This window comes from Heterodontus francisci, chromosome 1, assembly GCF_036365525.1.
Source record: "Heterodontus francisci isolate sHetFra1 chromosome 1, sHetFra1.hap1, whole genome shotgun sequence".
In the NCBI taxonomy this organism is placed as follows: domain Eukaryota; kingdom Metazoa; phylum Chordata; class Chondrichthyes; order Heterodontiformes; family Heterodontidae; genus Heterodontus; species Heterodontus francisci.
This window is the reverse complement of record NC_090371.1, coordinates 51,150,379-51,162,728: the sequence shown is the minus strand read 5'-3', so window position 1 is coordinate 51,162,728 and position 12,350 is coordinate 51,150,379. Positions and strand designations below refer to the sequence as shown.

The 12,350-nt window shown below is 47.1% G+C and overlaps 1 protein-coding gene across 1 annotated transcript in view; it reads right to left on the bottom strand.

Annotated features, from left to right (window-relative positions):
• The window catches only part of LOC137377611 (mitogen-activated protein kinase 4-like), an 89,982-nt gene that overhangs the window by 29,350 nt on the left and 48,282 nt on the right, over positions 1-12,350 (bottom strand). Inside the window, exons 2-3 of the mRNA XM_068047481.1 lie at positions 8,696-8,840; positions 2,704-2,865 (exon numbers count right to left, since the gene is read on the bottom strand). Of these exons, the coding sequence (XP_067903582.1) occupies positions 2,704-2,865; positions 8,696-8,840 (307 nt within the window). The remainder of the gene's footprint in view (positions 1-2,703; positions 2,866-8,695; positions 8,841-12,350) is intronic.

Sequence of the window (12,350 nt, the reverse complement as noted above, 5' to 3'; positions counted from 1 at the left end):
TAAGATCATGAGAAATAGGAGCAGGAGTAGGCCATTCGACCCCTCGAGCCTGCTCCACCAGGATCATGGTTGACCTGATTGTGGCCTAACGCCATTTTTCTGCCTATTCCTCTTAAGCTGTGACTTCCCGATTGTTAAAAAATCTTGTAGATGAATCTTGACAATTTCCAGTTTCCTGGCCCCAACCGCCTCCTCTTCGCTATGGACGTCCAATCTTTCTACACCTCCATCCACCACCACCCTCCTCCGCCTGGCTGAACTTGTTCTCACATTGAACAACTTCTTCAACTCCACTCATTTCCTTCAAGTAAAAGGTGTTGCTATGGGTACCATCATGGGTCCTAGTTATGCCTGTCTTTTTCTGGGATATGTCAAACATTCCTTGTTCCAGGCCTACTCAGGCCCCCTCTCCCAACTCTTTTCCAAGTACATTGATAACTGTATTGGTGCCATTTCCTGCTCCCGCCCGGAACTGGAAAACTGTATCAACTTTGCTTCTAATTTCCACCCTTCTCTCATCTTTACATGGTCCATCTCTGACACTTCCCTTCCCTTCCTCGACTTCTCTGTCTCCATCTCTGTGGATAGGCTGTCTACTAATATTCATTATCAGCCCACCGACTTTCACAGCTACCTCGAATACACTTCTTCACACCCTGCCTCCCGTAAGGACTCCATTCTATTCTCCCAGTTTCTCCGTTTCTGATGCATCTACTCTGATGATGCAACCTTCCATGACAGCACATCTGATATGTCTTCCCTTTTCCTCAACCGAGGATTCCCCCACCCTGGTTGACAGGGCCTCAACCGTGTCCGGCCCATTTCCCGCACCTCTACCCTCACCCCTTCCCCTCCCTCCCAGAACTGTGATAGGGTTCCCCTTGTCCTCACTTTCCACCCCATCAGCCTCCATATCCAAAGAATCATCCTCTGCCATTTCCGCCACCTCCAGCGTGATGCCACTACCACAAACGCATCTTCCCCTCCCCTCCCCTGTCAGCATTCCAAAGGGATCACTCCCTCCACGACATCCTGGTCCACTCCTCCATTACCCCCACCACCTCGTTCCCTTCCCACAGCACCTTCCCCTGCAATCGCAGGAGGTGTAATACCTGCCCATTTACCTTCTCTCTCCTCACTATCCAAGGCCCCAAACACTCCTTTCAGGTGAAGCAGCAATTTACTTGTACTTCTTTCAATGTAGTATACTGTATTCGCTGCTCACAATGTGGTCTCTTCTACACTGGGGAGACCAAACGCAGATTGGGTGACCGCTTTGCGGAACACCTCTGCTCAGTCCAAAAACATGACCCCGAGCTTCCGGTTCCTTGCCATTTCACCACTCCCCCCGCTCTCATCTCTGTCCTGGGAGAGCTACAGTGTTCCAGTGAACATCAACGCAAGCTCGAGGAACAGCATCTCATTTACCGATTAGGCACACTACAGCCTGCCGGACTGAACATTGAGTTCAGTAATTTGAGAGCATGAAGGGCCCCCCATTTTACTTTTATTTTTAGTTATTTTTTCTTTTTATATCTTTTTTTGTTTATATTATTTTATTTTATCTTAGCTTGTTCAGTTTGCCTAACCACTGTTTTTTTCATGTTTGTGCTTGTGGCTGTTCAGTTTTCAGTCCATTAACACCCTATCTGTACTAATGCTTTGTCTTTCAACACACCATTAACATATTGTTTGCCTTTGCTCCATGACCTTCTGGTCGGTTATTCTCTGTGACCTTGTCCTATCTACACCTTCTCCTTTGTTATCTCTTGCCCCACCCCCGCTTTACTTGCTTAAAACCTTTCATAGTTCTAATACCTGCTAGTTCTGAAGAAGGGTCACTGACCTGAAACGTTAACTCTGCTTCTCTCTCCACAGATGCTGCCAAACCTGCTGAGTATTTCCAGCATTTCTTGTTTTTATTTCAGATTTTCAGCATCCGCAGTATTTTGCTTGTATTATTATACTCATTTAGTATCTCTCCCCCCCATTCATTCATTCTCTAAGATTTCCTTTCATCATCTCTGTTCAGTGCCTTCACCTCATCTATTCTTTTAATTTTTACATGTTTTGGACCAGTTTTTGTTTTATTTTCACCTCTTCCCCTGCACTCTGCACTGCAGTAGGTTTGCATTGTATTCTCCTGCTGAGAGGTCAGATTCCTCTGGATTTCTGTCATTGCTTGTCTTGATTGGTACAAGAAGCCCAGAAGAGATGCAAGATGACACAAAGACATTTCTTGTTATATACCCCTGCCACAGATATTAACTCCACCACAGTGGCAATGCTGTAATTTAAATGAGGCAGCATTATTGTTGACTGCGGTTTTCAAATCTCCACAAGTAGCAGTGCGGTGGCAGCACTAAGAACCATTTTATTTGTCCACAAGCATGCTGAGTGGTTTCCTCAGCAGTGGATAAGGTCCACAGCCAGAAAATAAATTTAAGATGTGTGAGCTTGCACAGGAACTGTTGTACTTCTATAGACACCAGTGCTGTGAAATTCATCTCTCAATGGAAATGGAGAAGATTCCACAGCACCAGAATGCTCATCACAATGCAGAATCGCTTCATGTAAGTGCTTCTAAAGTGCAAAGGAGGGAGCAGTACGCAATCTTCTCTGTCCCTGTGGAGAAGCTCTTGACCGCTGAAGATATCTCACACACAAAACAATTATCACTCTTTAGTTCCAAAGGTAATTTACCTTCTGCATTTCCTTCAGGAAGTAGTTTCTTCAGTGGTTTTGGTACCTCCCACTTTGGGTTGATGTATGCTGGCATGACACGGAGCAGCTCCTGTTTGTCCTCCTCACGGAGAACAGGAATTGTTTTCAGAATCAACTGCATCTGTTCCAGCTCATGAGCACCTAGGAAAAAAGGAGAGGAGGAAATCATACCATGTTTACGTTAGTTCACTTATTCTTTGTCACAGGCCATGTACAGTTCAACATTTAAAACAAAACTATGCAGTGCCATTGACTGCTAAGGTATGTTAGAGTATTGGATTGTAGCCAGGATACCTCACACTGTGAATTTCATCTCGGCAAGCTGTCAGAGGGTTATTCTCTTTGGCCTCCTTGTCTCAGGAGACAATGCGTAAGTGCCTGGAGGTGGTCAGCGGTTTGTGCAGCAGCGCCTGGAGTGGCTATAAAGGCCAATACTAGAGTGACAGACTCTTCCACAGGTGCTGCAGAAAAAATTGGTTGTCGGGGCTGTTAAACAGTTGGCTCTCCCCTTGCGCTTCTGTCTTTTTTCCTGCCAACTGCTAAGTCTCTTCGACTCGCCACACTTTGGCCCCACCTTTATGGCTGCCCACCTGCTCTGGCGATCGCTGGCAACTGACTTCCATGACTTGTGATCAATGTCACAGGACATCATGTCGCAGTGGTACCAGTGACGAGCTCGCTGTACAATGTGTCCTTGGGGATCCTGCCATCTTCCATGCGGCTCACATGGCCAAGCCATCTCAAGCGCCGCTGACTCAGTACTGTGTATAAGCTGGGGATGTTGGCCGCCTCGAGGACTTCTGTGTTGGAGATGCGGTCCTGCCACCTGATGCCAAGGATTCTCTGGAGGCAGTGAAGATGGAATGAATTTAGACGTCGCACTTGGCTGACATACGATGTCCATGCCTCGCTGCCGTAGAGCAAGGTACTGAGGACACAGGCTTGAAACACTCGGACTATTGTGTTCCGTGTCAGTGCGCCATTTTACCACACTCTCTTGGCCAGTCTGGATATAGCAGCGGAAGCCTTTCCCATGCGCTTGTTGATTTCTGCATCGGGAGACAGGTTACTGGTGATAGTTGAGCCTAGGTAGGTGAACTCTTGAACCACTTCCAGAGCGTGGTCACCGATATTGATGGATGGAGCATTTCTGAGGTCCTGTCCCATGATATTCGTTTTCTTGAGGCTGATGGTGAGGCCAAATTTGTTGCAGGCAGCCACAAATCTGTTGATGAGACTCTGCAGACACTCTTCAGTGTGAGATGTTAATGCAGCATCGTCAGCAAAGAGGAGTTCCCTGATGAGAACTTTCCGTACTTTGGTCTTCGCTCTTAGACATGCAAGGTTGAACAACCTGCCACCTGATCTTGTGTGGAGGAAAATTCCTTCTTCTGAAGACTTGAACGCATGTGAACGCAGCAGGGAGAAGAAAATCCCAAACAGTGTGGGTGCGAGAACACAGCCCTGTTTCACGCCATTCAGGATAGTAAAGGGGTCTGATGAGGCGCCACTATGCTGAATTGTGCCTTTCATATTGTCATGGAATGAGGTGATGATACTCAGTAGCTTTGGTGGACATCCAATCTTTTCTAGTAGTCTGAAGCGATCACATCTGCTGACGAGGTCAAAGACTTTGGTGAGATCAATGAAAGCAATGTAGAGGGGCATCTGCTGTTCACGGCATTTCTCCTGTAGCATGTCAATGGTCGATCTCTCTGCTCGAAAGCCACACTGTGCCGCAGGGTAGACACGCTCGGCCAGCTTCTGGAGCCTGTTTAAAGCGACTTGAGCAAAGTCTTTCCCCACTATGTTGAGCAGGGAGATTCCACAGTAGTTGTTGCAGTCACCACGGTCACCTTTGTTTTTATAGAGGGTGATGATATTGGCATCGCTCATGTCCTGTGGTACTGCTCTCTCGTCCCAGCACAGGCAAAGCAGTTCGAAGAGTGCTGAGAGTATAGCAGGCTTGGCACTCTTGATTATGTCAGGGGTAATGCTGTCCTTCCCAGGGGCTTTTCCGCTGGCTAGAGAATCAATGGCATCACTGAGTTCCGATTTTGTTGGCTGTACGTCCAGCTCATCCATGACTTGCAGAGGCTGGGCTTTGAGGGCGGTCTCAGTGACAACATTTTCCCTCGAGTACAGTTCTAGGTAGTGCTCCACCCAGCGGTCCATTTGCTTGCGTTGGTCAGTGATTGTGTCCCCTGATTTAGATTTGAGAGGGGCGATCTTCTTGATGGTTAGCCCAAAAGCTCTCTTGATGCCATCATACATTCCTCTGATGTTTCCGGTGTCAGAGGCCAGCTGAATATGACTGCATAGGTGTTGCCAGTAGTCATTTGCACAGCGCCTGGCTGTTCTTTGTGCAGCGCTTCTGGCTGTTTTAAGTGCTACGGATGTTAACTCGCTGGGGGCTTTTTTGTAGTTCAGCAGTGCAATGCGCTTAGTGGCTATGACAGGTTCCAGCTCTTCAAAATGAGATTGAAACCAGTCTGCATTCCGCTTCACACGTTTGACATATGTGGTCATGGCTGACTCATAGATGGCGTCTCTGATGTGGGCCCACTTGGTCTCTGCATCCCCTGTGGGAGTGTTTTGAAGGGCTTTTTCAAGTGAATTTAGAAATTTTTGTAACAGCTGTGGATAAGAAATTCTGCTCGTGTTGATGCGTGGGTGGCACTTCTGCTTGGAGTGATGCAGTTTCTTTGGTTTGAGTCTAACCTTGCTGCACACCAGGGAGTGGTCGGTGTCGCAGTCCGCACTGTGGAAGCTGCGTGTGATTTGAACACTGTTTAAGGAGGCTCGCCTTGTGATGATGAGGTCCAGCTGGTGCCAACGACGTGATCTTGGGTGCCTCCAAAAAACCTGGTGACAGGGTTTAGTGTGAAAGAACGAGTTGGTGATGCAGAGGTTATGATAGGTACACAGCTCAAGCAGTCTCTGTCCATTCTCATTCATCCTTCCAATGCCATAGCACCCAAGGCAGGAGGGCCATGAGTCATGGTCGGCCCCAACCCTGGCATTAAAGTCCCCCAGCAGGAACATATGTTCGGTATTGGGATGCTACTAATGATATTTTGGAGTTCCTCGTAGATCTGGTCTTTATCTTCAGGTGGGGAGCAGAGTGTTGGAGCATAGATGCTGAGTAGGTGTACTGGACCAGAGCAGTCGGATGGACAGTATGCGTTCCAAGCCATTTGAAGGTGGCTCTATCATGCTGAGCAAAGAGTTTCTGATGGTGAAACCCTCTCCAGGCTGTCTTGGTTCTTCAGGATTCTTACCCTGCCAGAAAAAGGTGTAGTCTTGCTCTCTTAGAGATCCACTCGCGGGGAGGCGTATCTCCTGAAGTGCTGCAATGTCCACATTGAGTCTACTGAGCCCGTTGTTAATGATGGCGGTCTTCCGAGAATCGTTGATTTGTGTAAGGTCTTCCGACAGGCCAGGACACATAGTTCTGACGTTCCAGCTTGCAAAACAAAGGGCTGGTACCTTCTTTCCTTTTTTCGTGCTGTTTGGTGCAGTGTTGCAGTCCACTTTTCGGGCAATGACCCTGAGCTCCAAGCACCCATTGAAGCAGGTGGACTGTGGCGGGACAGAACCTTATTGACCAGGGGCTGCCCGGTTTGAGGCGGGCGGTAGCTGTCCGGTGAGGTGCGACGACCTCTCCCACCGACAAAGACAGCCCGTGGTGCCAAATCTCTACGCCAGTTGACTTATAACCGGTAAATGCTACCTTCCGTGTTGTTTCGGTTGCTGTGAGGTGACTATGGAGTGACCTCTGCATGGCGCATGCCTGGGCGAATGTATAGAGGTTGTGTGTTGCCCAAGCATCAAAACCCCCCTCTCGGCCTGTCTGGTGGGGTCCAAAGGAGTGCAGAGCACAACGTTTGGCACCGGTATGGCTGCAGGAACTGCCGGAAACATGCCAAAGGTGACACATGACCGCCTACGGGGTTCCGCTCCGGATTTTCTGTTAGGGTTTACTCCCTTAGCCTTGGACTCTCCCGAGACGCCCACAAGGTGGGGTTGTTAGGGCCCCTGCTCAGGGATAGGTGGATGCCAGTGGGAGGAGGAGGTGCGAGGGGGAGGGGTGGAAGGAAGGGGGTGCGAGGGGGAGCTGGGAAGGGGGCTGTAGGAGGGTTGGGGGGGTGCAGGGGAAGGGGGTTCGGGGGGAAGATGGTCTGAGGGAGGAGCTGGGAAGGAGTTGCGAGGGGGGAGAGGGTGGGGGAAGAGGGTGCGGGGGGATGAGCTGGGAGTGGGGAGCTGGGAAGGGGAAGCCGGGGGGGTGGAAGGGGGTGCAGGTAATAAAACATTTCATCAGTTCCCACCATCGACGCTGGGAAAGCTCATCCGCGTCCTCCGGGAGGTGGGCAACAGCCTCACTACCACAGAAAGCAGCTGAGGCCAAACATTATATGTTTTCAAGAAGGAGTTAGATACAGGGCGGCACAGTGGCGCAGTGGTTAGCACCGCAGCCTCACAGCTCCAGTGACCCGGGTTCAATTCTGGGTACTGCCTGTGTGGAGTTTGCAAGTTCTCCCTGTGTCTGCGTGGGTTTTCTCCGGGTGCTCCGGTTTCCTCCCGCAAGCCAAAAGACTTGCAGGTTGATAGGTAAATTGGCCATTATAAATTGTCACTAGTATAGGTAGGTGGTAGGGAAATATGGGGACAAGTGGGGATGTTTGGTAGGAATATGGGATTAGTGTAGGATTAGTATAAATGGGTGGTTGATGTTCGGCACAGACTCGGTGGGCCGAAGGGCCTGTTTCAGTGTTGTATCTCTAATCTAAAATCTAATCTCTAATCTTTGCAATTTTATTCTATTCCAAGAGGGTTATAGGCACAGAAAAAAGGCCATGGCCTTACCTAAGGTCCTTCCAGAAAAGCAACTGGGCACCCCTCCCCGATCTGATCTAAAGACTGCCTGTTGGCAATGACAAAGGCATCAGATCAGCACAAGACTCGGGCATTCCAAGCTCAGCTGCCCTACAAAGTACTTCTTACTAACAAACAGGCACCGAGTTGGGAGAGCTGTCCCATTGACTAAGCAAGCAATAGCCTGATGCAATGTACTGCAAGAATAATACTTATCAGCCAATCTTCCAGACTCTTTCATTATAAATCCTGGTTGTGTCCTAATCCACCAGGATAGTCATATACAGACAGGTGGGAGTGGTCCTGGAATCCTCAACATCGACTTCAGACCCTATGAAGTCTCATGGTTTTAGGTCAAAGAAGGCTAAGGAAACCTTCTGCTGATCACCACCTACCGACCGCCACTCAACTGGCAAATCAGTCTTCTCTTCATGTTGAACATCCCATGGAGGAAGCATTGAAAACACAGAATGAACTCTGGGTGGGGAACTTCAATGTTTACCATCAAATATGTCTTGGTAATACCACCACTCACTGAGCTAGCTGAGTCCTGAAGGTTATAGCTGCTACACTGGGCTCATGCCAGCTGATGAGAGCCAACATGAGGGAGTGATCTACCTGGCCTCATTCTCACCAATCTACTTCTTACAGATTCATCTGTCCACAATAGCATCAATGGATGTGATAACTGCACTGTCCTTGTGAAGGCAAAGACCTCATGTTACGATGAGGGCACTCTCCATTCATGTAGTGCAATATTACCGACATGTTGTGAGATATACTGAGGATATATCTAGTAGCCCAAAAATTTGCATCTATAAGGCACTGTGGGACATCAACAGCTGCAGAATTGTATATCATCTCAAGGCCTGACAGATTCCTCTCTCCTCCATCACCATCAAACCAATTCTTCCTGGTACTCCATGGTGAAACATAACAATACAACTATCATGCATATGAAAAGAATCTCAGAAAAATTGTTTCTTTTTCTTCACTTCTAATCTTTATCGCTGTCATATGAACTTGCGATGCTGTTCTGCATCTTTGTAAGACAATAGTTGATATGTAGCAAATAGAAGAACAGGAACTTGCTTACCAGCAAACAGCATCTTTCCAGTCAGCATTTCCGTAAATATACAACCTGCAGCCCACATATCAATAGCTTTGGTGTAGTTGTTCGGCGACAGAAGGAGGCGAGGAGATCGATACCATTTAGTTACTAAACCTTCAGAAAGATGACCCTGGACAATGAGAAGCGAGAAAACATGACCGACCAATATAATGGATTCTCACATCAGTTTGGGTTTAGAGACAAGGTTCTGTGAAACAATTATGTTACTTAAGGTACTGAGCAAGGGTGTCATTATCACTAACCTATGGCATGAAATTAGATTAGATTAGAGATACAGCACTGAAACAGGCCCTTCGGCCCACCGAGTCTGTGCCGAACATCAACCACCCATTTATACTAATCCTACACTAATCCCATATTCCTACCAAACATCCCCACCTGTCTCTATATTTCCCTACCACCTACCTATTCTAGTGACAATTTATAATGGCCAATTTACCTATCAACCTGCAAGTCTTTTGGCTTGTGGGAGGAAACCGGAGCACCCGGAGAAAACCCACGCAGACACAGGGAGAACTTGCAAACTCCACACAGGCAGTACCCGGAATCGAACCCGGGTCCCTGGAGCTGTGAGGCTGCGGTGCTAACCACTGCGCCACTGTGCCGCCTAATTATAGCAACACATCACCAGAAAAGTTGCTACCACAACTGATAAAATTAATTCAAGTCCATTCTGTACAGTATATTTCACTATGAGTAAACCATTCAACTGTAATTCAAAGTTGTGATATGTTTTCCAAGTGTAAATCTGTACAATATTTAATGATACAAGAATTATGTAGCGAGCACATAGAAGCAATTGACACAATGTCGAAAATGCATGAGATGGAATTTTGCTTGATGCTATGTCAACCACAATATGATGTTTCCTGGATTGTGTCGAGTTTCTTGAGCATTGTTCCAGCTGCACCCATCTAGGTGAATGCTGCATATTCCATCATGATCCTGATTTGAACCTTATAGGTGATGAAGATTCTTTGAGGCATCAGAAGGTGAGACACTTATTACAGAGTACCTACAACCCTATCTTGCTGTTTTAGCCATGGTGTTGATTTGGTTGATCTAGTTGTAGCCTTATATCGGTAGTAGGGAAAATGTTAGAATATATTCTAAAGGATATGATAAATTGACACTTGGATAATAATGATATGTTTGGGCATAGTCAACATGGATTTATGAATGGGAAATCATGTTTGACAAACCTGTTGGAGTTTTTTGAGGATGTTACTAACAGAATTGATAAAGGGGAGTTAGTGAACTTAGTATACTTGGATTTTCAGAAAGTTTTTGATAATATCCCGCACTGGAGGTTGGTTAGCAAAATTAAAGCACATGGGATAGGATGGGTAATATACTGGCATGGATTAAGTACACAGGCACAAAACAGAGAGTAGGAATAAATAGGTCATTCTCGCATTGGCTGGCTGTGACTCGTGGGCTACAGCAGGGATCAGTACTTGGGCCCCAGCTGTTCACAATATATCAATGATTTGGATGTTGGGACCAAATGTAATATTTCTAATTTCGCCGATGACACAAAACTAGATGGGAATGTGTTGTGAGGAAGATGCTCAAAGCAGCTTCAAGGAGATTCGGACAGACTTAGTGAGTGGACAAGAACATGGCAGATGGAATATAATGTGGAAAAATGTGAAGTTATCCACTTTGATAGGAGGAACAGATGTGCAGTGTGTTTCTTAAATGGTAAGAGATTAGAAAGTGTAGATGTACAAAGGGACCTGGGTGTTCTCATCAATAAGTCACTGAAAGCTAACATGCAGGTGCAGCAAGAAATCAGGAAGGATAATGGTTATGTTAAAATTTATCACAAGAGGATTTGAGTACAGGAGTAGTGAAGTCTTGCTTCAATTGTATAGAACCTTGGTTAGACCACACCTGGAGTATTGTGTGCAATTTTGGTCCCCTTACCTTAGGAAGGATATTATTGCCATAGAGGGAGTGCAACGAAGGTTCAGCGGACTTGTTCCCGGGATGGTGGGACTGTCCTATGAAGATTGGGGAAACTGGGCCTGTATTCTCTAGAGTTTCGAAGAATGAGAGGTGATCTCATTGAAAATACTTAAAGGGATTGACAGGGTAGATACAGGTAAGCTGTTTCCCCTGGTTGGGGAGTCTAGAACCAAGGGACATGATTTCAAAATAAGGGGGAAGCCAGTTAGGACTGAGATGAGGAGAAATTTCTTTACACAGAGGGTTGTGAATTTGCTTTTGGACAGATAAGAGATCTGTGATCAAGCCAGAGTCCCTGAACTAATGTGCAATTGTATCATATGACTCAAACTGCAATGATCTAAAGTACATTTCATTGCACGTTGCAAGGCAATTGCATAGCCCATGTAATAAATGTTTGTTTTGTTGCAGACCTAGTTTGCTTTGATGTTACTATTTTATTTAATTGCTGTCTATTCTGTCACTGGCACAAAAGCGACAGCTGACTGAGATTATGCAATAGCATGGGTTTCAAGTATTTCTATAGTTAGCAATCCTGCAATCCTACAATTGTCATTCAGAAATTTCAAATCAGGGTAAACCACTACCATAGCGGGAGCCCTCTGGGCTCTAAACTAGGAGCTTGAATTCCAATCCCAGTCTTAATTGACATTTCCACTTGTGATTTCCCACAGTAAAGACAGAAGGAGAGAAATAAGGGACTGGATTTTACCAAGCCCACGATGTCGGGTTCCATGGCGTGGGGGGAGGAAGGGCCGGAATATGGGTCCGACAGCGGCCCGTCATGGAGGTCGACGCTGGGAGGGCCCAGCCCGATCCTCCCAGCGGCAATGAGGCTCCGTGGCAGTCCCCCCCACCCGCCTGCCGCTGAGCGACGGGATCTGAATTTCAATACTTAAATCAATAAAATGAATACATTTAAATAAACTTACCTTCCATCTTCTGGGCCCACCGCCATCCTCAATGCGTCATCCTCACTCCCGCGCCTTCAGTTCCCCGCTTGGGGAAAGCGGCATGACACTGGTGGGGAGGGGGAAGAGGGTGACATGGGGTCACAGAAATGTAATGGGTGTAGGGATGGTGGGAAGGAGTGAACTTTGAACTTTGTGCAGTGTGTGGCGGGGGAAAGGTTAGATTTAAAAGCTAAGTATTTTGGCGGGGGGAAGGACAAATAACTAAAGTAATTGTTATGGGGGGAGGGGTGTTAGAAATTTATTTGATAAATTTTGGGGGGAGGTGTAGCTTTAAAAATTTAAATATGCCGGCAGGGCTGGCTGCTCTCTAAAAAGGGGTGCCTGCGCACAGGCAGCTGGGGCCATTGCCGGGGACAGACAGCCTGCCCTCTCCACCTGATTGGGGGGAGTGGGCTACCCTGGTTATTTAAATGAGCCATTGCGCAGGAGATTGTGGTGGCTTTTTGGCGTGCGGGATGCCATTTTTGAGCTCGCCTCCAAGATCGGTGGTGGGCTCTTAAATTTCAGCCCAAGGAGTGAGTAAGTCAATGCATATCAATGTTAGATAGTTTGACTGTGAGTAGCAGAGTGCCAAACTGGCTGGCAGGGGTCATTCCAGGTCACTGAATGATGCCAAACCATTTCCTTAACTATTTTCAGGAAATGACATCCCGAGTTGACTGTGGAAAGCCCTA